The sequence below is a fragment of the Panthera leo genome, chromosome D1 (assembly GCF_018350215.1).
Source record: "Panthera leo isolate Ple1 chromosome D1, P.leo_Ple1_pat1.1, whole genome shotgun sequence".
Lineage (NCBI taxonomy): Eukaryota > Metazoa > Chordata > Mammalia > Carnivora > Felidae > Panthera > Panthera leo.
Genome location: NC_056688.1, coordinates 101,491,276 through 101,515,209, shown reverse-complemented (window position 1 = coordinate 101,515,209; position 23,934 = coordinate 101,491,276). Strand labels below are relative to the sequence as shown.

The window sequence follows — 23,934 nt, the reverse complement described above, 5'->3', positions numbered from 1 at the left end:
ACAATTTGGTCGCAGTTATGTAATATATCTTAGAATGACAATACTGGTCCCGTGGAATCCTTAGTCATAAGGCTTTGATGGAATGGCGTATTTTCCTTAGAAGGTTTTTTTTTAAATCAATATCCACCCTCATCATAAAACTGTTTTTGTGGTTTCACTTGTATATCTTTTTTATCACAAACTATTTCCAACATACATCAAAAAATAGGAAATATTATAAAGACCACCTGTGCAAGTGACCTAATCATTAAGGCTTCATACGTGCCAGTTTTGGTTCAAATATTTCCCAAACTCAGCTATTCTCAAACCGAGCCCTCCCCGCCTGATTCCATTCCTCTCTCCATTTCCTGCACTAACATCTCATGTGAATTCAGTGTTTCTCATCCCTATGTAGAGTTCTAATATTTGCTGGTGTTCCTGTGTCCAGAAAATTATATAATATTATTTTGGCAGATTTAAAATTTGTTATAAATGAAGTCACGCTATCCTACCGCAAGTTATTCTGTTTTCACTGAATCTTGTTGGATTCATCCATGCTGATCCATGGAGCATGAACTGTCACTGGTAAAGTCCACGTCAGCATATAAATATACCACAGTCTATCTATCCATTCTCTTATTGATGGGGGAATACATTTTTCCTGTTCCTTGGTAATATGAAAATCTAGAAAACCATTTTGCTCTGAAATTCTGAATGTGGACGAGTTCAAGAGTTCCTCCATGTAAAGTTGCAAGAGGGTAATTTCTGGGTCATAAAAGAGTATCTTTACATTTAGTAGATATTGCCAAATTGCTCTGCTTAGTGCTGTCTGAAAAACAGTGTGTGAATTTGGTCTTTACTCCATATTCTTGTCAATTCCTATATACTGTCAGACTTTCAAAATGTTGTCCAATCTGATGGGTGTAAAATGGATTCTAATTTCTTGTTTAAGCCTTTGTGTTGTCATTACAAGTGAAGCGGAGTGTTTTTAAGTGCTTTGATACTAACGGAAAAGTTTTCTTTCAGTTGTATGTCTATATTCTTTGTTCATTTTTCAGCTGGGTTATTTTATCGTTATTTTGTACATTTGCAATAGCTCCTTATGTATTCAGTAGTAGATACTAGCCTTTTGATGATATATGCAATGCAAATACTTCAACCTGTTTGTAGCTTGTATTTCACTTTTGTGCATGAGATATTTGGTAGTATAGAACTATGTAACATAGTTCAAATGTTAATCTTCTCTTTATGGCTGTGCTTTGTATGTTTTGCCTAAACAATTCTCTCCTATTATAAAGATATTTTCATATTTTCTTTCAATTCTTTAAAGTTTTACTTTTGCATATTTAAGCCTTTATTATTCCTGGTATTACAAATGTTGCAATATAATTATTATTGTCATTTTATGAAAATAATTAATTTTTCCAACTTTTAAACACTCCATATGGCTCTTATTAAGATTTTAGTACAGGGGTGTCTGAGTGGCTCAGTCACTTAAGTGTCCAAGTCTTTTTTAAAATTTTTTATTTCTTGGGGCGCCTGGGTGGCTCAGTCGGTTAAGCGTCTGACTTCGGCTCAGGTCAAGATCTCGCGGTCCGTGAGTTCGAGCCCCGCGTCGGGCTCTGGGCTGATGGCTCAGAGCCTGGAGCCTGTTTCCGATTCTGTGTCTCCCTCTCTCTCTGCCCCTCCCCCGTTCATGCTCTGTCTCTCTCTGTCTCAAAAATAAATAAACATTAAAAAAAAATTTTTTTTATTTCTTTAATGTTTTTTTATTTTTGAAGGAGAGAGACAGAGTATGAGCAGGGATGGGGCAGAGAGAGGGAGACACAGAATCCAAAGCAGGCTTCAGGCTCCAAGCTGTTGGCACAGAGCCTGACATGGGACTCAAACTCACAAACCATGAGATCATGACCTGAGCCAAAGTTGGGCACTTAACAACTGAGCCACTCAGGAGCCCCTTGTCCAACTCTTGGTTTTAGCTCAGGTCATGATCTCATGGCTTCATGTGATCCTGCTCCCCATCAGGCTCTGTGCTGTCAGCCCAGAGCCTGCTTGGGATTCTCTCTCTCCCTCTCTCCTTGCCCCTTCCCCCACCCATGTCTCTTTCTCAAAATAAATAAACAAACTTAAAAATTTTTAATTTGTTTTATTTTTTATTTAAAAAATTTTAACATTTATTCATTTTTCAGAGACAAAGAGTGACAAAGCACAGGTGGGGGTGAGGCAGAGACACAGGAAGACGCCAAATCTGAAGCAGGGTCTAGACTCTGAGCTGTCAGCACAGAGCTGGACACGGGGCTTGAACTCACAAACCGTGAGATCATGACCCGAGCCGAAGTCTGACGCTTAACCTGTTGAGCCACCCAGGTACTCCTAAACTTAAAAAAAAAATAATTACAAAAAGATTTTAGTAAAAATTCTGTCATGTATGAATTTTTCATATTTGTATCAGTTTGTTTCATGGTTCTCTCCTGTGGGACCAACCTGTCAAAGCCTTTGTCAATGCAAACTATTTTTATAAAGATAGTTTTATCACCTCTCATCTGAACGTTTGAACATTAAGGAATTTTCTTGAGGGATCTCTGACAGAAGATACCATTAAAATGTATAGAAATACTTTATTGTCTCCAGAGTTTATGCTCACTATTTTCTCAGAAGGCACAGGATACCAACTTCATTGAGCCAATGCTGGTGGCTATGAGAAGAGCAAGAAAAAAGTTATTCATAGTTGGTATTAGATCTGTGTCCACTCTTGTATTCTGGTAGTTGCCATCATATATCTTCCTTACTATGTCTTAACATATGTTTCAATTTGTCATCAGTGATGCATGCCTTGGTCATCTTTTCTTTCTTACCCAAACTGGTCCAATTCCCAAGTCTGAATGCGCCGTATCCAGATTTAAGAGTTCACAGAGAAAATAGCAACAAAAGAGGGGTGTTATAATTTTTCCTCTTCAGTAATTATACGCGGTCCGTTTTGTGCTGGACAATATGCATGTCCATCCGTTTCATGGCACCCTACTTCTCATCATTGGCCTTTTCTCCCGCGACTACAAGTTTTGAAAGTCAATTTTGTTGAAATTCCTCTCAGAATAGATTGGTTGGGCAGAACACAGCTCTATGAAGTCCTGGCCAATCTAGTTATTGATTTATTTATTTTTAATATCTTCCATACCTTACAAATGTTTGATTGCTTCATATACAAAAACTGAGAGAGATGCTTGTGGTTTTATTTCCCTTTGCAATTTTTTCCTATTTTGTTAACTTTAAAAAAATTATGTTTATTTATTTTTGAGAGAGACAGAGTGTGAACAGGGGAGGAGCAGAGACAGGGGGAGACACAGAATCTGAAGCAGGCTCCAGGCTCTGAGCTGTCAACACAGAGCCCAAGGCAGGGCTTGAACCCACAAGGGTGAGATCATGACCTGAGCCAAAGTCGGAAGCTTAACCAACTGAGCCACCCCAGCACCCCAGTTTTTTCCTATTTTATTATCTCATGTCCTGTAAAGAACGAGTATTATTCCTTTTATCATTTTTTAATTTTTTATCCCAACTCTGGTGATTAAAATCTAAAAGTGCTTTTGCCTGATATTCATAGACTACCAGCAGTATTTTCCTTGTTTTGGGTTGGTTGATGCCTATTGTATATATTTTTTTACCTTCTTTACTTTCAGGCCCTAAGTCCTTCAAATTCCCGAGTTTCATATTTCATTGTGAATACACATACTTAGATATATTTTATAACGATTTATTTTGCACTTAAAAATTTTTTTTCTCCATCTGTTTTTACCTTTATCCAACCATGAATTAAATTGTGTTTTCTAAGTAACTTTGATTCATGACTGTCTCATCCCCTGAGTGTCACCTCCAGAAGGCAAGGTCCATGTCTGCTTTTGCTCATTATGTTAAAGCCAGCCTATTCCCCAGACCTTGAATATAGATGGTTCTCAATAAATTTGTATTGTGCTAACACACTATTGTTATGCCCATTGCATTATGGCTATTTGAGTGCCAGCTCTACTCTATGCTACTTACTAACATGATCTTCAGGAATTCTTAACAAATGGAAACCTGATTGGGAAACTTTACATATGCTTGCCTCATCCCTCCCACCAGGAAGCAGAAACTCTTTAAGGACCCAGATCTTTTGACTTTCGCTTATCCTCTCTACATCCACAGCACAATGGTAAATACAAGGCTTTCCCTGAATGGTTTTAACCCTGTGGATGGATGGATGGATGGATGGATGAATGAATGCATGCCACGAATCTTTGGGAATGTCTAGCATGGTGTAAGCTTGTCACATTTCTTTGCTAAACTATACATAACATGATATCAAGGACTGTCAGTTGGCTTGTTTTAATCCCAGGCTCACAATTTATTCTTTGCATCTACCATGGAAACTTATTTAAGCTCTCTTTGCCTCGGTTTCCCATCTGTAAAATGAAGCTAATAGTATTAATGACCCAAGACGTTGTGTGAGGAATAACTGAACTAACGTGTGTATAGCGGTAAGCCTAATACCTGGCACATAGTAAATATTCCATGCTTATCAGCTGTAATTAAATACCCCCGTTCTGATGTCTTTTCTGTGGTTTCTTAAACAAATTAGTCACTTACACCACTTCGTCTCCCTACAGTTTTCATTTTTGAGGGAGAAGGAAGTGTGCTTGATAAAACCGGAAGTTACCAGAGAGGGGAGAAGCAAGAGTTGTGTATTCATAGGATGAAGTACACATTGCACACTTCTGAAATTGTTCACCAAGTATCCATTGATAAACGATCATATCCCAGGGCCTGTGCTACCTGCCGGGATCTCAGTTCTTGCCTGTAGGGGTTTACGATGTACTCGTGGCAAAAGAGATATGGCAGGCAATTAAGCAGAGTGTGTTAGACAAAGAAGGGGGCAGATTGCTAAGAGCATGTTGAAGGGAGAGGTCAAACTCATTTCTGCGGAGGTGGGGAAAGCATCTTTTGAGAAAACATTTGAGCCTTACCTACCGTCAGGGGCAATATAGCATTCACTCAGTATATTTTATGAACTAAATCAAATTTTTAAGTCATCAAAATAAAAAGTAGACATTGTTTGAAAAGTCATGAAAATGGTATTTGGCTCTGGGAGAGAGTGAGACTAAGAGAGCACAGTCAGGGATGACCCAGAGGCTTCAGGAATGCATGAAGAGATGAAAAGATGTACCAGTTATGGTAACAAAGGCTGAGGTAGAGATTTCTAAGTGACTCTGGGGGACAAAGTTTTAAAGGACATTTTGGATTCCATTCACTACATCCCCCACATGCTTATCTAAGTAGGGTGAGTACAGATTAGTGGGATTATGGAAAGGATCATTGCCTCTGCCTGGCCAACAATACAAGGCATCCAATTCTCTATGTGGTTCATGAACATGTCTCATCTCAATCAGACGTGCTGACTGGCCATGGCTCTGGAAAGGGAAGGAGAGCACCAGGGCTATGCCTATGTGCCTGGGGGACTTCAATTCAGAGGAAAGGAACAGAAAAGCAAGTCTAAGCCACATTTTCAAATCCAAGTCGATCTGCAATAATGTTAGTAATGATAATATCTGACTCATGTGCATAGTCCTCAGTTGAGTCATGATACACAGAGAGTCCTTTTAAGCACCAGGCCAGAATCTTCTAAACCTAGCTATAGCCCAAATCTTTAACAAAATGAATAATCATTATTACTGCTATTACTTCCACTGCCAAATTATTGAATAACTATTGTGTGCTGCTCTGACCTGGGTTAGGGACATGGCATAAAACAACATTTCACTCAGGATTGATTACCTGAAGAGAATTTAAAGAACGGACACAGAATACAGGCAAAGTTACAGAAATTGATCAAAGAAGTTGAAGAAATATCTGGAGGCTAGCTGCGGAAAGCAGTGTCCAGGCGATGTCTACAAACCTCAGACCCAAGGGGATCTAGAGGCAGGAAGCAAGTTCTGGCCGCTGTCTTTCCCAATACACAGCTCAGCAGGAGTTAAGCTTGGAAGGATGCAGCCACTCGAGCGCCTTTGTTGTGAATGGGGGAGAGAAGGAGAAATAAACTGAGTTACTTTTCTCTTTCTCCCTCTTTTCCCTCCACTGGCTCCTCCCAGTGGCCAAACTCAGCTGACACTGGACACCAAAGGAGCTCTACGGATGTGATCCATCAGGGTTCAACTCCAGAGGGACAAAGGAAGGTAGAGAAGAAAAGGCAGTGGGTCAGGGTGGGAGAGGGTGACAAAAGGAGAACCCCAGCACGTCTATATCATGTATATATCCATAACATTCCCACAGTACATAATAGCTATGGAGTATTAATCCAAGTAACATGATAAAGCACAAGGCTCGGAATGAGTAAATAATGAGTCCAAGATCAACCTAAGTTGATTGATCTTCCAATGACATTCCAGACTCCAAAACTTTCTGTGTGCACCAGGCACCATTCTACCTGACAGGTTGTAGACAAGAGAACCTATTATTCCCCCAGTCAAGAAATAGTAAGACATTCTCAAGCATAATTTAAAATAAATGAGGAATCCCCTTGCTTTATGATTCTCAAGAGATTTGATTCCCTGTTGATATTGGGGCATGGGCCAAAATCATGTCCTCAATGAGCTTAGTCAAGATTTGCAGAAGCATAAGTCACTGACTGTAGTCTGAATGATCTGCTGCTAAATTAATTAAACCACAGGGAATTGGTGCCTATGTGATAATTCTGTTATAAACTCTTCAGGTTCTTCTATCCATGCTGTCCTTGGGAAATCACTCCTCTTTCACAGGTAGGATTTGGTGTTGTTAAATACATATTTTGGAAAGTAGAAATAAATGTTTTAGTCAACAAAAAAATCAAATTACGGGTTGAAACATATTCTAATGAATTAGCACAATTGTTGATATTGATTCTAATGATTTTTAAGAGTACAAGTACTTATACAAGTACAATAGAGTAATAGTTATAATAGAAAGGAAACTAGAGAGAACATCCATTCCATATATGATTGATTGGCTCCATTTGGGAAAGCACTGTTCCAGGTGCCAATGAGGCTCTAGCTAGAGATTAGATAAACTCTTGTCCCCGAAAGTCACACTCTGATGTTGAGTCTTATGTTAGACTAGACCTGGATTTTTCACCCAAATACAACAGTAGCTACAACTTACTAAGTGTTTCCTACACATCAGGCATACTTGAAAAGTTTTATCTGAATTAAATATCTCATACAAGGGAGTTGTTTTCAGAACCAAATTATATGCATGAGGTATCTCTAATCTTTGTTGACTCTCATAACCACCCATGGATACTGTCTGTTGCTTCATGAAGAAAACTAACAGGATGGTAGTAAATATCATTTTGTTTCCTTCCAAGTTAATAATGCTACTCTATTATTTTATAATTATTAGCATCAGATCATGTAATAGTCTGTATCCCCTTCATGGAGAATTGGTCACGCTCAACTTTATAATCTATATTAATTTTTTAAGTGAATGAAAAATGCATTTGATGAAGACACTTTCTCTAAATCTTTTTCCACTTCAAACTGAACCACTGCCACATGTAAAGGAGACATAATCCTTGTTAAAGAAGATACCAACCTTCTACCTCTTTGGGTGGCTGCCTAGTGACAGCAAGCATCTACATGACAGAGTCTCAGAGTGAGGGTAAATGTCAAGTCTACAGAGCCCCCAGGTATCCCCATAACTACTTCTGTCCATCTACAAACACTTTTCTGAGAGTTTTTTGTTTGTTTCCTCAAATCATGTAGAAAATTGTGCTCTCTTCCTTTAAAGAAAAGTTATTGTCTCAAAGTACTCAATTAAATTATCTGAAATGATCAAGTTTGTATTGCCTCATTAACGCACAGTAACAAATAAATGGAGATTGTAATTATTTTGACTCTTGATTAATGTGTCAATAAATAGATATTAAGAATACCATCCCAACAAGAAACAGTACTTGTCTATTATGATAATTAATCTTAAGAACTTAGAAATACACAAGATAAATATGATTACATTCATTTAGGTGACTTGTGACATTCATTAGGTGACTTACATTTTATTACCCTGGTAAATAATTCCAAAGTCCAAAAGTGCAGCATGGGATAATGTAATGGACAAGGTGCTGGAGAAAGACATTTACAAATTGCCTTACAGAGTGATCCCTCGCCATCCCTGGCCTCATAGCTCTTAGAAAGAGGCAGTACAACATTGCCATACCTCAGTGTGTGTTTTTGAAAGGAAGTGTAGGTTTTCCACAATGATATTTATGGTACTTTTATCCTGCAGAAATGTGGGGAGATGGACTTGAGGGTATCTTATGTCTCGTCTCAGTTGTAATATTACTATGATTATTCTGGTAAGATCATTTACATGTATTGAAAAACTTAAATACAATTTATGTCACAGAATTTTTCTCAATTTTTGTGAGAGGTAAAAGGAGGTAGAGTTGCAATTGAATTACTATAATGCATGGATATGTTTGTTAATCTTTTTTTTCATTATTATCACCTCCTCCCATATCAGGGAGTCTTTTAATATATTGTTTCCGTTAGTCTCTCACCCTATGAACACTTGATATCACTGATATATAGGTATCTGTATGTCTTATACATACATATATATATATGTATATATACATATGTATGTCTTATAAATAAATATATATACATACATATATATTATGTATCATACACATATCTTTTCTTATACCAAAAACAGGATTGACTTTTATGCCTCATGAACCACATTTTGGTCCTGATTTTTGACAATGATACCCAAAGCAAAGGAGATCCTAGGCTGAGACTTACATGTTCACTAAGGTTTGGTGATAGGGGACCACCTGAGTAGAGAAGACACCAAGGGAAAGGACATGAATTGCAGCATGAGGGAACAAACTGCTTGAAAAGACCTTGAGTTTGGGGAGGCAAGAGGACAAAAGCTAGTTCTATAGGGATATGCGTCATTCCCTCTAGCTGCAAAAACCACGTGATGATTTATATTCCACATCAAACCACATTGCAGAAACAACTGACTGCAATGTCCCCAAACAGCAACATTTAAAGAAATTGTAAGTGAACAAAAGTAATACATCTTGCAGAGAAGATTAAGTCTTTTCAACACAAAGAGACTTGAAGAAAAGCATTTAGAATATGACTGCCTTTATAAAAGGAGCTCTCTACTAATGTAGATGTTCAAACTGTCAACTGCGGGCTTACTAGGCTATTTCTTTAGGACACGTGAAACTTACAAGTTTGAGACTAGAACTATCAGATGACATGATGGGGGTAACAGATGCGTGACAAAGACATGCATTTCTATTTGCTTTCTTTCAGTCCCCATTTGAAGCCGAGCACACACAATGTTACAGAGAAACTACACAGCAGTGACTGAGTTTATCCTCCTGGGACTGACAGATCGAGCCGAGTTGCAGCCTGTCCTTTTTGTGGTCTTCCTGGTCATCTACCTTATCACAGTAGTTGGCAACGTGAGCATGATTTTGTTAATCCGAAGTGACTCAAAACTTCACACGCCCATGTACTTCTTCCTCAGCCATCTGTCCTTTGTGGATCTCTGTTACGCTACCAGTGTCGCTCCACAGATGCTGGTTCATTTCTTATCCAAGAGAAAAGCCATTTCCTTCCTTGGTTGCCTTCTACAGTTCCACTTTTTCATTGCCCTGGTGATCACGGATTATTATATGCTGACGGTGATGGCTTACGACCGCTACATGGCGATCTGCAACCCCTTGCTGTACGGTAGCAAGATGTCCAGATGTGTCTGCCTCTCTCTTGTTGCTACGCCTTATATTTACGGTTTTGCAAATGGCCTGGCACAGACCATCCTGATGCTTCGCCTCTCCTTCTGTGGACCCAATGAAATCAACCACTTCTACTGTGCGGACCCACCTCTCATAGTCCTTGCCTGCTCGGATACGTACGTCAAAGAAACTGCCATGTTTGTGGTGGCTGGTTTCAATCTCACATGTTCTCTTGCCATCATTCTCATCTCCTACATTTTCATTTTCACGACGATTCTGCGCATCCGTTCTGCAGAGGGGAGGCGCAAGGCCTTCTCCACCTGTGGGTCCCACGTGACGGCTGTCACCATCTTTTATGGGACGCTATTCTGCATGTATCTGAGACCCCCTTCCGAGGCATCCGTAGAACAGGGGAAAATTGTCGCAGTTTTTTATATCTTTGCGAGCCCTATGCTAAACCCTTTGATCTATAGCCTGCGGAACAAAGATGTTAAACAAGCAATCAGGAAAGTTGTCCAAAAGAAATTACTTTTTAAATAGACGCTTTGGTCAGAGGTATGTAATATGTCTTATAATCTCACCAATTAATCAACATTTACATTTAGCAAATCACTTTCTGTCATTACATGTTCTTTGTCGTTCCTAATTTGAATATGGGACTTAGAAGACTATATTAAGATATTTGCTGGCATTTAAAGTGCCGTCTCAGTGAAGAAGGACAAATACTGCATAGCAACTGAAAGACAAGACCAGAAGGCATCGCTCTTGCTTTATAAATCAATAAAGAACAAAAGATTCTACCAATAAATTCATAATTGTACAAAGTCATAAAAAAAACCCAGAATTACCAAATGATACTATGTCAACGATCACATGTTCAATTTTTATAGTGCTTAAAAATTTTCAAACTGATTTCCGAAAACTTTTCAACCATAACAGGTATTTTTTTTTTTCTTTTTGCATTTCTATAGATCACATAGTAATAAAGATCTCTGGGTAATTCATATTACCCTAAGAAATAACTTTAGGGGTGCCTGGGTGGCTCAGTGGGTTAAGTGTCTGACTATTTTGGTCCAGGTCAGGATCTCCCTGTTCCTAAACTGGGGCCCTGTGTTGAGCTCTGGACTCACAGCAGGGAGCCAGCTTGGCATTCTCTGCTCCCTCTCTCTCTCTCCCTCTCCCTCTCCTCCATTCCCTCCCCTCTGTCTCTGTCAAAAATAAACAAACATTGAAAATAATTAAAAAATATTTATTAAACAAAAGAAATATCTTTAATTTTTTTTAACATTCATTTGTTATTGAGAGACAGAGAGAGACAGAGCATGAGCAGGGGAGGGGCCAAGAGACACAGAATCTGAAGCAGGCTCCAGGCTCTGAGCTGTCAGCACAGATCCTGACGCGGGGCTCGAACTCACAAACTTCAGATCATGACCTGAGCTGAAGTCGGATGCTCAATGGACGGAGCCACCCAGGCACCCCAAGAAAAGAAATACCTTTAGAATGATAATACTAGGTCACTGTAATCCTCATTCATAAGGCTTTTGAGGGAATGGCGTATTTTCCTTAGAAGGTTTTTATTTTTATTTTTTTAAATTAATATTCACCCTCATACCCTCATCATAAAAGCGGTTTGGTAGTTTCACTTGTATTTTTTTTTTATTATGAACTATTTCCAATGCATCGAAAATGGAAAATAATGTAAAGACCTCCTGTGCAAATGTATCTAATCATTATTACGGCTTCACACCTGCCAGTTTGGGTTCAGATTATTTCACATACTCAGCTATTCTCAAACTAAGCCCTCCCTGCCTGATTCCGTTTCTCTCGCCATTCCCTACACTCAACCCTGCTGTGAATTTAATGTTTCTTATCCCTACGTAGAGTTCTACACTTGCTGGTATTCTTGTGTCCATAGAATTATATAATATTTTTTTTAGCAGATTGAAAACTTGGCTATAAATGAAGTCGTGCTATCCTTCTGCAAGTTATTCTGTTTTCACTAAATCTTGTTGGATTCATCCATGCTGATTCATGGAGCATGAACTGTCACTGGTATAGTCCACGTCAGTATATAAATATACCACAGTCTCTCTATCCATTCTCTTATTGGTGGGGGAATACATTTTTCCTGTTCCTTGGTAATATGAAAATCTAGCAAAGCATTTCGCTCTGAAATTCTGAGTGTGGACCAGTTCAAGCGTTCCTCCATGTAAATTCCCAAGAGGGTAATTTCTGGGTCATAAAAGAGTATCTTTGCGTTTAGTAGATATTGACAAATTGCTCTACTTAGTGCTGTCCCCAAAACAGTGTGTGAGATTGGTCTTTACTCCATATTCTTGCCCATTCCTATACACTGTCAGACTTTCAAAATGTTTTCCAATCTGATGGGTGCAAAATGGATTCTAATTTCTTCTTTAATCTTCCGTGTTGTCATTACAAGTGAAATGACATGTTTTTACGTTCTTTGGTACTGATTGAAAAGCTGTCTTTTCTTCAGTTGTCTGTCTACATTTTTTGTTCATTTTTCAGCTGGGTTATTTTAGCTTTATTTTTTACCCTCGCATTAGCTCCTTATGTATTCTGTACTAGATACCAACCTTTTCATGATATATGCAATGCAAATACTTCAGTCTGTTTGTAGCTTATGTTTCCCTTTTATGCATGATGTATTTGGTGGTATTTTAACATAGTTCACATGTTAATCTTCTCTTTATGGTGGGCTTTGTATGTTTTGTGTAAACAATTCTTTCCGATTATAAAGATATTCTCTTATATTTTCTTTCAATGCTTTAGAGTTTTCTTTTTGCATATTTAAACCTTTCTTTTCCCTAGCATTATAAATGTTGCAAAACAGACTTTAATTCTGATTGTGTAATGAAAATAATAAATTTTCTATCGTTTTTTTCAATAGCCCGCCCATTTTTTTATGAGAATTCTATCGTGTATCACGTTTTCCTATTTGTATCAGTGTTTCGCTAGGTTCTCTTTTTAAGGACCAAGTTGTCCATTCCATCATCATTGCAAACTGTTGTTAAAAAATAACCTTACCACCTCTAATCCGGAAGCTTGAAATGTTAGAGTTTGTTGACGGATCTTTGGCAGAAGACTTTAGAATATACAGAAATATCTTATTCTCTCCAGAATGTCCATTATTTTCTCAGAAGGCACATGATACCAACTTCATTGAGCCAGTGATGGTGGCTACAAGATGGAGAAAGACATAAGGTACTTATAGTCTATATTTGGTCCCGTGTCCACCCTCTTATTCTGACACTTGCCACTTCAGATCTTCCTTTCCTAGGTTTAACATAGTTTGCAGTTCGTCATGAGTTTTGCATGCCTCGATCATCTCTTGCGTCTTACCCAAACTGGGCCACTTTCCAAACTGGAAGCTGCCATATCCAGATTTAAGAGTTCACAAGGAAAATAGCAACAGAAGTGAGGTGTTGTGTTACTTTCCTCTTCAGGCATTACAGGTGGTCCATTGCCTGCAGGATAATTTGTGTATCCATCCATTTCGTGGTACCTTACTGCTCATCTTTGGCATTTTCTCCTGAGACGTACAAGGTTTGGAAATCAATGGTGTTGAAAATTACTCTCAAAGGAAACGGGAGCTGAGCAGAGCAGGGTCTTATGAGATCAAGTTCAATCCAGTTGATTTTTTATTTTAAGATTTTCAGTATCCTACAAATGCTTTACTGTTTCAAATATAAAATCTGAGAGGGATGCTTGTGGATTTATCAATTTCTCTTTGTAATTTTTGCGTATTTTATTAGCTCCTGTCAGCTAATGAATGAGGCTTATCCCTTTTAACATTTTGTACGTTCTCTCCCAACTTTGATGATTAAAACCTAAATGTGCATTTTGCCTGATATTCAGATACCTTCAGCAGTATTTTTTATTCTTTTCAGTTAGTTGATGCCTATTATGTTTGTTTCTACCCTGACTTTCAGGCCCTGAGTCCTTTCAATTACTGAATTTCATACTTTTATGAATATACATGCTGACGGATACTTTCTAACAGTTTATTTTGCACCTAGAAAGCATTTACTCTGTGTTTTCTCCCCTTTCTTACCACGAATTAAATTGTGTTCTCAACTTTTTTTTTTAGTTTTTTGTTCTACTTTTTATTTGATTAGAATACATTGTACTTTCTACTTTTAGTAAAGTTTTAAAAATTTGGATAGATATAATGATTGAACAAAGTCATTAGTCATACTTTTCTTGGAATAATAAAAGGATTATAGAATATTTTAACATGGATACTCCTGCTTCTATCTTATATGGTGTCATGAAGAATGATATATGATTGATAATAAATTATCACTTAATAATAAACTGTTTAAATATTACCTGTTATATATGACTACAATTATAATTATATTGAATATTTACCTAATTTATCTAATATTTATCTAATATTAATGTTCCTTTAAAATTAGCCATTTTTGTCAATGACTCACTGTTCTCTTTGTATCCCCTTTTTATCCTGGGTCTAGTTTTCTTCTACATGATTTATACCTTTAATTAGTCATCCTCAATGACCGTTTGTGTGAGAGAAATTCTGTTTTTATTCGTCTGGAAATTGCCTCATTTTAACTTTAATTCTTGATGAATAACTCATTTGGGTATGGATCTAGATAGACTGGTATTTCTTTTCAGTACATAGAAAATTATTCTTTTTCAGGTCTGTCTTAGTGTGTTCCACAGAAGACTTTATTACCAGATCCTCTGTTATTTCTCTGTAGGTAAATTTTCTTCTTATGTCAAATTTGGTGTGTTTTAGTGTCAGTTTTTTTCTTTGCTGAGTAAGCCCTATACTCTGGGTATATGCTCACATAGTATCACAAACCTTTAATGCATAGGACTTTTCACACCTCTAAGTTAATACTTGTATGATATTTGTGTGATTGATTCATGATTGTATCATAACCAGATTGTTGGCCCCAGAGGGCAAGGTCCATATCTATCTGCTTTTGCTCACTTATTTTAAAGCCAGTATTTTCCCAAATCTAGAACAGATGATTCTCAATAGATCTGTATTGAATTAATAAACTATCATTATGCTCATTGCATTATAATTATGTCATTACAAATTCTACCACTTTTCATCATGATCTTCACAAATTCTTAGCAATTGAAAACCTCACTGCGCCTCTTTTCATGTGTCTGTTAGCCATCTGGATGTCTTCTTTGGAAAAGTGTTTATTCATGCCTTTTGCCCATTTCTTCACTGGATTATTTGTTTTTTGGGTGTTGAATTTGATAAGATTTTTATAGGTTTTGGACACTAACCCTTTATCAGATACATCATTTGCAAATATCTTCTCCCATTTTGTAGGCTGCCTTTTAGTTATGTTGATTGCTTCCTTCACTGTGTAGAAGCTTTTTATGTTGATGAAGTCCCAATAGTTCATGTTTGCTTTCGTTTTTCTTACCTTCTGCAATGTATCTAGAAAGAAGTTGCACTGGCCAGTGTCAAAGAGGTTACTGTCTGTATTCTTCTCTAGGATTTTGATGGTTTCTGGCTCCCATCTAGGTCTTTCATCCATTTTGAATATATTATTGTGTATGGTGTAAGACAGTGATCCAGTTGAATTCTTCTGTATGTCACCACCCAGTTTTCCCAACACCATATGTTGAAGAGACTGTCTGTTTCCATCTTTGTCAAAGATGAGTTGACTATATAGTTTTGGGTCCATTTCTGGATTTTCTATTCTGTGCCATTGATCTTTGCGTTTTTTTTTGTACCGGTACCATACTGTTTTGATGACTACAGCTTTGGGAGATAGCTTGAAATCCAGAATCGTAATGCCTCCAGTTTTATTTTTCTTTTTCAGGATTTCTTTGGCTATTTGGGATCTTTTGTGGTTCCATACAAATTTTAGGATTGTTTGATCTATCTCTGCAATGAATGCTGGTGGCATTTTGATAGGGATTGCATTAAATATGTAGATTCCTTGGATAGTAGGGACATTTTAACAATGTTTGCTCTTCGAATCCATGAGCATGGAATGTTTTTCCATTTCTTCCTGTCCTCTTCAATATCTTTCACAAGTCTTCTATAATTTTAAGAGTACAGATTTTTTAACCTTTTTAGTTAGGTTTTTTCTTAGGTATCTTATTGTTTTTGGTGCAGTTGTAAATGGGGTCAATTCCTTGATTTCTTTCTGCTGCTTCGTTATTGGGATATAGAAATGCAACAGATTTCTGCACATTGGTTTTATATCTTGTGACTTTGTTGAGTTCATGTATTAGTACTAGCACTTTTTTAGTGGAGTCTTTCGGGTTTTCTACATAAAGCAAATAGTCAAAGTTTGACTTCTTCCTTGATGATATGTATACCTTTATTTTTTGTTGTTGTCTGATTGCTGAGGCTAAGGCTTCCAGTATTATATTAAGTAGTAATGGTGAGAGTGGGCATTCTTGTCTTTAAAAAAAAAAAAGCCTCTCAGTTTTTCCCCTTTGAGGATGATATTAGCTGTGGGTCTTTCATATATGGCTTTTATGATGTTGAAGTATATTCCATCTATCCCTACTTTGTTGAGGGCTTTTTATCAAGAATGGATGCTATATTTTGTCAAATGCTTTTCCTGAATCTATTGAGAGGATCATATGGTTCTTATCTTTTTTTACATTACATTTTTTACATTAATATATCACATTGATTGATTCATTGATTGATTTATGAATATTTAACCAGCCCTGCAGCTCAGGAATAAATCCCACTTGATCACGGGGAATAATTCTTTTAATGAACTATTGAATTCAATTTGCAAGTCTCTTGTTGAGAATTTTTGGATCCATGGTCACCAGGGATATTGGCCTGTAATTCTCCTTTTTAGTGGCATCTTTGTCTGGTTTTGGAATCAAGGTAATGCTGGATTCATAGAAAGAGTTTGGAAGCTTTCCTTCCATTTCTATTTTATGAACAGTTTGAGAAGAACAGGTATTAACTCTGCTTTAAATGTCTGGCAGAATTCCCCTGGGAAGCCATCTGGCCCAGGACTCTTATTTGTTGGGAGATTTGTGATAACTGATACAATTTCTTTGCTGGTTATAGATCTGTTCAAATTTTCTGTTTTTTCCTGCTTCAGTTTTGTTAGTGTGCGATTTTCTAGGAATTAGTCCATCTCTTCCAGATTGCCCTTTTCTTTGGCATATAATTTTTCACAGTATTTTTTTATAATTGTATTTCTGTGCGTTATTTGTGATGTCTCCTCTTTCATTGGAGATTTTTATCTATTTGGGTCCTTTCTCTTTTCTCTTTTATAAGTCTGGCTAGAAATTTATCAATATATTCAGCCATCCAAAAAAATAAAAAAAGCAGAGAGAGAGAGAGAGAAATCTTGCCATTTGCAATAATATGGATGGAGCTAGAATGTATAATGCTAAGAAAAATAAGTCAACTGGAGAAAGATAAATATCGTATAATTTCATTCATATGTGGAGTTTAAGAAACAAGACAGATGAACAAATGGGATTTGGGAAAAGAGTACAAAGGGAAACAGACAACAATAGAGTCTTAATGACAGAGAACAAACTGAGGGTTGATGGAAGGAGGTGGGCAGAAGATGGGCTTAATGGATGATGGGTATTAAGGGGGCACTTGTGTGATGAGCATTGGGTGTTGTATGTAAGTGATGAATCCCTGACTTCTACTTCTGAAACCAATATGGCACTGCATATTAATTAAATAAAATATTTAAAGAGTACAAATTTGAAGAAAAAAGAAAACTGCACAGTGAAACTTTGCATATGCTTGCCTCATCCCTCCCACCACGGAGTAGAAACTCTTTAAGGACACAGATAGTTGGACTTTCTCTTATACTCTACATTGACAGTACAGTGGTAAGCACAAAATTTCCCCTAAATGTTTGTTAAGCCAGTGAGTGAATGAATGAATGAATGAATGCCAGTAAACCTGGAGAATGTTTAGCATGGTGTGAACGCATCACATTTTGTTGTTAAAGTATCGACAACATGGTATTAAAGACTATTGAATGGCCTGATTGAATGCCAGGCTCACCAATTATTATTTGCATCTACCAGGGAAAGCTACGTAAGCTCTCCTTGCTTCAGTTTACCTTCTGTAAAATGAAGAAAATGGTGCTAGTGTTCTATGGACTTGTGTGAGGAACAGCTAAACTAAGGATTGAAAGGTGATTGCAGCACATAGTAAGTGTCCCATGCCTATCACCAGTATTTAATGACCCTCATTGTGATTTGTTTCCTTTGGGTCCTGAAATAAATTCACCACTTATTCCACCTTGGCTCCCCGCAGTTTTCATTTTTGAGGGTGAAGGAAGTATGCTCAATAAAAGCTCAAGTACCAGGGAAGGGATAACCAAGAGTTGCTGTGGATTCGCAAAACCAAAGAACACACGGCCCACTTCTTAAGTCATTCAGCAAGTATCTGTTGATCAGCGATCATATCCCAGGACCTGTGGTAGCCGCAGAGATCACAGTTCCTGCTCATAAAGATGCAATGTAGTGTTGTCAAGAGAGATGTGGGCAGTAAATTAAACAGATTGTGTTAGACAAGGATGGGGGCAGGGCGCTAAGAGCACATGGAGGAGGGAGGTCAAACTCACTTCTGCGGAGGCGGAGAAAGCATCTTTTGAGAAGACATCCATTTGAGCCTTTCCTGCTGCCAGAAGCAACTTGGATCTGCTGGGAATGAGGGAGGTGTTAACTGGAGGGGAAGCTCAGGGAATATTTAAAGCCAGAGATGGACAGAAAGACAAAGTGTGACTGCAGGGTGAGGAATGGCAGCGACTTTCAGTTGAAAACAGAGTCCAATCTGGGGGTGCCTGGGTGGCTCAGTCAGTTAAGCGTCTGACTTCAGCTCAGGTCATCATCTCGAAGTCCGTGGGTTCGAGCCCTGCATCGGGCTCTGTGCTGATGGCTCAGAGCCTGGAGCCTGCTTCGGATTCTGTGTCTCCCTCTCTCTCTGACCTCCCCTGTTCATGCTCTGTCTCTTCCGGTCTCAAAAATAAATAAACGTTACAAAAATTAAAAAAAAAAAAAAAAAAAAAAGAAAAGAAAACAGAGTCCACTCGGTATGTGATGATAGGCATCAAACTCTACCCTGCCACTTAGGTACTACCTGGTACTGGAGTGTTAGTCCATCCAAGCTCCTTTAGTAGAGCCTCTGTCTTTTCTTCTGAAAGTTCAGGATGGAGTCCTTTCCCTTTAGGGTTATTTTGAAGACATTAAATTACCTACTTGAAAGTTGTCCACACAGAGGAAGTCCTCACCAAGGAGTTTGCCCATGACCTGTGTGTGTCAAAATGCTGTTTATGACTGTCCTTCCCCAAGACTTCGATGTTCATCAGCGGGGACATTCTGAGCATTCTGGATTTAAGAGAGGAAACAGTTTCAGTGTGAAAGAAAAAAAAAATGGAAAATCAGACCGTTGTCAAAATTTGAAGATGAAACTTTTCGTGTGCCTTCCCCAGAGCTCGTAGGGCAAATAGGAATTCTGACATTAGGGAAAATAAGATTGAGTCATCTGATTAGCTTTCTGATCCCAGAGTGTCCCGATTAATCCCCACAGGCGTGATTCCCCATGTAACACACATCGCTGCTATTCTTAAATCCTTCTGAGACTTGCTTTAAGACCTGCCCCTACCTCCCACATCCCGGTATAAATGCAACAACATTTTACAGATTGGAAAGGCCTCAGTGAACTTCCTCAATCAGAGGTGAAAAAATAGTGCATTTCACAATCAGAAGTAAGTCTTCGTGTTTTTATGTTCTTTAGTTTTAGGAGGAAATTACTTACAGTGTCAAACTAAGGCACAACAGTTTGCTCCTTGTTTGCTTGAAATATGCCCATGCCATCCCTTCTGTTCTCAGGTCCTGAGTTTGAACCTCACTGAGTTTTCCTGACAAGAGGGTCATTGACATTTCCATTGATCTCCCTGGATAACATTTTACAGAGCTGTCACTGGTGCAAAAGAACAAAGAAAGGTAAAAGGTCTACTATCATAGAAAAATGCAAGGACATTTTCAGACATGGGGTGGAGCTTTCCCTAAGAGAAGAGTTCTTGTAGTTAGAGCGTGGCAATCTATGAGCCTTTTACATCTATCTATCTATCTATCTATCATCTATCTATCATCTATCTATTTTTTGTGGGGGAAGATTTTGAGTTTGTGTATTAACTCTGGTTGAGGATCCATAGTTTCAATAAATATTTCATGAGATTTATATTTTAAAAAGGAGGAAAAAAGAAGCTTAAGTTCCATTTTTTCAATGAATTCTCGCTAAGAGTTTTATTTCTTAACTTTACAAACTTTTTTTTTTCAGAAAAAATCTTTTGTCATTTATCTATAATTGAATGGGCTACAAAATTACTCTAGACAACTTGCCCATTGAGCTCTGTTACCCTCTAGCGCATTCTCACTAGGGCTGAATCCTTTCCTTGGTGTTTTGTTTTATTTTGTTTTTCTTTTTTTTTCCTTAGTCTTTTTTTTCTTCTTTTCACAGGAGTGAGGGTGATCTCCTTCTATATCTCCCGTCATCAGCTCTGTTAGTCTCTGTGTTCCAGGACCCACTCTGAACCCCCCGTTAAGAATGTTCACCTTTTGCTCTGGCCTTATACAGGCAGCTGGGTCGTCTGTGACTTTCTTTCTGTAAGCACACGCTATGCTATTCATTATCTTTTTTTTTTCTTCCCATTTATCAGAACTTCTGCTCTACTTTCCAGTGGGTATTTCTGGATCCCACACAAGTCACCATCTCACGAATCAAGACTCTTTCAGTTCCCACAGGTATTCATTAAGTGACATGTGACAAATGAGTTTTTCTACAAATGAAAGCCTTAAGTCCAAGTTCTATAGTGTCTGTAAATCTGTAAAGCCCACATTCTGATCTTTTACTTTCCATCTTTCTCTGTCCTGGGGACCACTATCTACATCCTTTCTGAGGGTTCCTGGGTGCAAACAGATGTGAAATCATCTAAGCCACCCTACTGATGTGTGTCATTTAAAGAAATACACTGTTTAGAGGGCAGTTTCCTGCTGGCCACTTCCTGAAGAGACACTGCCACTATCCACAAAGAAAGATCCCACACGGTGACTTTGCCTCTGTTCCTTGTCCTTCCTGGAACACCCTTCGTAAAGTAAGATTATTGCTTGTTCTCGTCCTCCTTCAGTTTGTTGCCAAAAAAGATCATCTTTTCAGACATGCTTCCCCGATGTTACTACTTAAAAGCTGAACACCTGCTTCACGAAACTCCATTTTTTTCCCTCCTTAACAATGCCATTTGAATCACCATTTACTTCCTTGCACTAATCTGTGTCTCCGTCTACTGTATGTGAAGGTCGGAAGGGCAGGGATTTTGAAGGTGGTTTTGTTCACTTTTGCATCGGCCGTGCCTCATCACATGATACTTATTTTATGAACATCTAGTTTGATATCCACAATGACTCTTGAGCGAGGTAGAACAGATATCATCACTCCCACTTACGAATGAAGAAATGAAGTAACCCACGGTTAAGGATCATTGCTCATTATCAGCAAGTGTTGTTAGTGTATTCAACAAATGTTAAGTACCTACTCTCTGGATAAAGGAGATAAAGCACAAAAAGACATTGCTGTTGTCTCTCTAAAACCTATACTAAAGTAAGTTTCAGTGACTCATTTTGAAATGAGACAAGAATTGGGCAGGATTCAAAAAATTGAATATGAGAGGAAGGGCAAGAAAAAGAACATTTGAGAAAAAGGAAGATGAAACTAAGCACCGGTTATGATGTAAAGGAGAGCAAAAAACCCATAGAATTTGTCCTACTTCTGGATGGGTACAAGTTGTGATTAACAACTTAAATACTAACCATGCAAAACTTACTTCCTTATCAGCACATTATATATCTATATTGCTGTAGACTGTTCTCAAAATAATGAGTGAGAATTCATTTGATTAGATGATTCTTCACTCATTGATTTGCTGTAAGTTTATTCGACCAAAGTGATTGTCCTTTTTAAAATTGTGAATCTGGGAACATCTGCATTATAATCTCCTGGTTACTTGTTACATATGAAGTTCCCCATATCCCACATGAAAGTATCTCACATAAACTTCCTATAACTTTTCTTAAGAAGCCTTCCCAACAATTGCTTTGTACACTAAAATTCAAAAAGCTCTTAATTCTCCTGAGGGCACGACATCATGACAAGCTCCACTGGGATACAGAGATGAGTAAAACATGTGTAATTAATCCATTTTTCATGCTTCCGCTATTCTTTTCTTTTCTTTCCTAAAATTGAATCTGTAAATGTGCAATTAGAAGTCACAGTTCGATAATGAGCTGGACTTTGTCCCTGTCCCGGAGGAAGGAATATATGAGGAGTGGAAAGTAGATAGAATGAGAAGAAAGGTGATAGAATGTGCTACAGAGTGAGTTAGAGGTATGTAGGGTGTGCTGGATGCATAAAACATACTGCACCTTATCGGATAAGTACAGTTTGAGAGGAAAAAATTTTGAAGGGGGAGAGGGGACGTGTAGCTCGGTTGTAAACATGGATAACGGAATAGGTATTATGTACAGTTATCTATAGGTATAGCTATAGGTGCGACTACAGTTATACAGAGAGAAATATAATAGTAATTCCGTACAAAGACAAATGAAATAATGGCTTAGCAGAAGCACAAAGTCTGTTTATGGTAACGTTCGTTTTGAATGACACATGGAGATATTGAGGAAAATCATTTCAACAGTCGGAAGTAGGATTTGTGCCTTTCTGTCTGCTTGACTTCCATTGTTTCCAACGCAGGTCCAGACTCTCAGAAAATGTCCATCTCAAACGCCAGTGCAATAGCAGAATTCATTCTCCTGGGGCTCACAGACCGGCCTGAACTCCAACTTCTCCTCTTTGTGCTGTTTCTGGTTTTGTATCTTGTCACCCTCTCGGGCAACCTGGGCATGATGCTGTTGATCAGACTGGACTCTCGCCTCCACACACCCATGTACTTCTTCCTCACTAATTTGGCCTTTGTGGACTTGTGTTACACCTCAAATGCAACCCCGCAGATGTTGACTAATTTCTTATCGGAGAAGAAGACCATCACCTTTGTTGGCTGCTTTACGCAATGTTACATTTTCATTGCGCTTCTCCTCACTGAGTTTTACATGCTGGCGGCAATGGCCTATGACCGCTACGTGGCCATATGTAACCCTCTGCGCTATAGTATGAAAATGTCCAGGCGTATCTGCCTCTGTTTGGCCACACTGCCTTATGTCTATGGCTTCTCAGATGGGCTGTTCCAGGCCATCCTGACCTTCCGTTTGAACTTCTGTAGATCCAACGTCATCAACCACTTCTACTGTGCTGATCCACCGCTGATTAAGCTTTCTTGCTCTGATACGTATGTCAAAGAGCATGCCATGCTCATATCAGCTGGCTTCAATCTCTCCAACTCCCTCTGCATCATCCTGGTGTCCTATGCCTTCATTATTGGTGCCATCCTCCGGATCAAATCGGCAGAGGGCAGGCGCAAGGCATTCTCCACCTGTGGCTCCCACATGATGGCTGTGACCCTCTTTTATGGGACGCTCTTCTGCATGTATGTAAGACCACCAACAGATAAGACTGTAGAGGAATCCAAAATAATAGCTGTCTTCTACACTTTTGTAAGTCCGGTGCTTAATCCATTGATATACAGTCTGCGGAACAAGGATGTAAAGCAAGCCTTGAAAAATGTCCTCAGAGGAAATAGGTCGCTAAGATGGGACTGACCCTGATTTCCAATGAATCGTCACTAAAACTTGGGCTCAATATCTTTGTATTCTAATGATGTATTTTTATATTCTCTATGAATAAGTCTCAAATATCTCAGCTAAAAATTTTAAGTCTGGGGAAAAGATGAGCTTCACTTATAAATCTGCCGTCTTGCACCTCAACATGTGGTCCATACACCAGCAGCAACAGCATCACCTTGGACTTTGTTAGAAATGTAGGATCGCCACATTCTGCACCTTAGATGCACTATATCCAAGCTTGCGTTTTAATCAAATCATAGGTGATTTGTAAACACATTAAATTTGAGGAGCACTGTTCTAATTGAAAACTCCCACTTAGTATGGCATGGAACATTCCCGTGTTCTTATTGTTTACAATGATGACGAGATAAAGATGTTCTCAGTTCCACTCCTTACGTTTGTTCTATTCTTATTATTATCTATCTTTTGGG

At 38.3% G+C, this 23,934-nt stretch overlaps 2 protein-coding genes across 2 annotated transcripts; both read left to right on the top strand.

The window, feature by feature from the left end:
- The first annotated feature begins 9,334 nt into the window (after positions 1 to 9,334).
- Positions 9,335 to 10,279, top strand: LOC122199896 (olfactory receptor 1030-like). The gene has a single exon (XM_042905276.1). It carries the CDS (start codon positions 9,341 to 9,343, stop codon positions 10,277 to 10,279), a length of 939 nt encoding a protein of 312 aa, XP_042761210.1. The 5' UTR covers positions 9,335 to 9,340.
- Positions 10,280 to 22,531: 12,252 nt separating this feature from the next.
- LOC122199895 (olfactory receptor 5M11) lies at positions 22,532 to 23,479 on the top strand. The gene has a single exon (XM_042905275.1). It carries the CDS (start codon positions 22,535 to 22,537, stop codon positions 23,477 to 23,479), a length of 945 nt encoding a protein of 314 aa, XP_042761209.1. The 5' UTR covers positions 22,532 to 22,534.
- Positions 23,480 to 23,934: the final 455 nt, after the last annotated feature.

What these genes read in the sequence shown, in the direction of transcription:
- LOC122199896 (XM_042905276.1), top strand. Translation starts at nt 9,341, where the DNA reads ATGTTACAGAGAAACTACACAGCAGTGACTGAGTTTATCCTCCTGGGA.
- LOC122199895 (XM_042905275.1), top strand. Translation starts at nt 22,535, where the DNA reads ATGTCCATCTCAAACGCCAGTGCAATAGCAGAATTCATTCTCCTGGGG.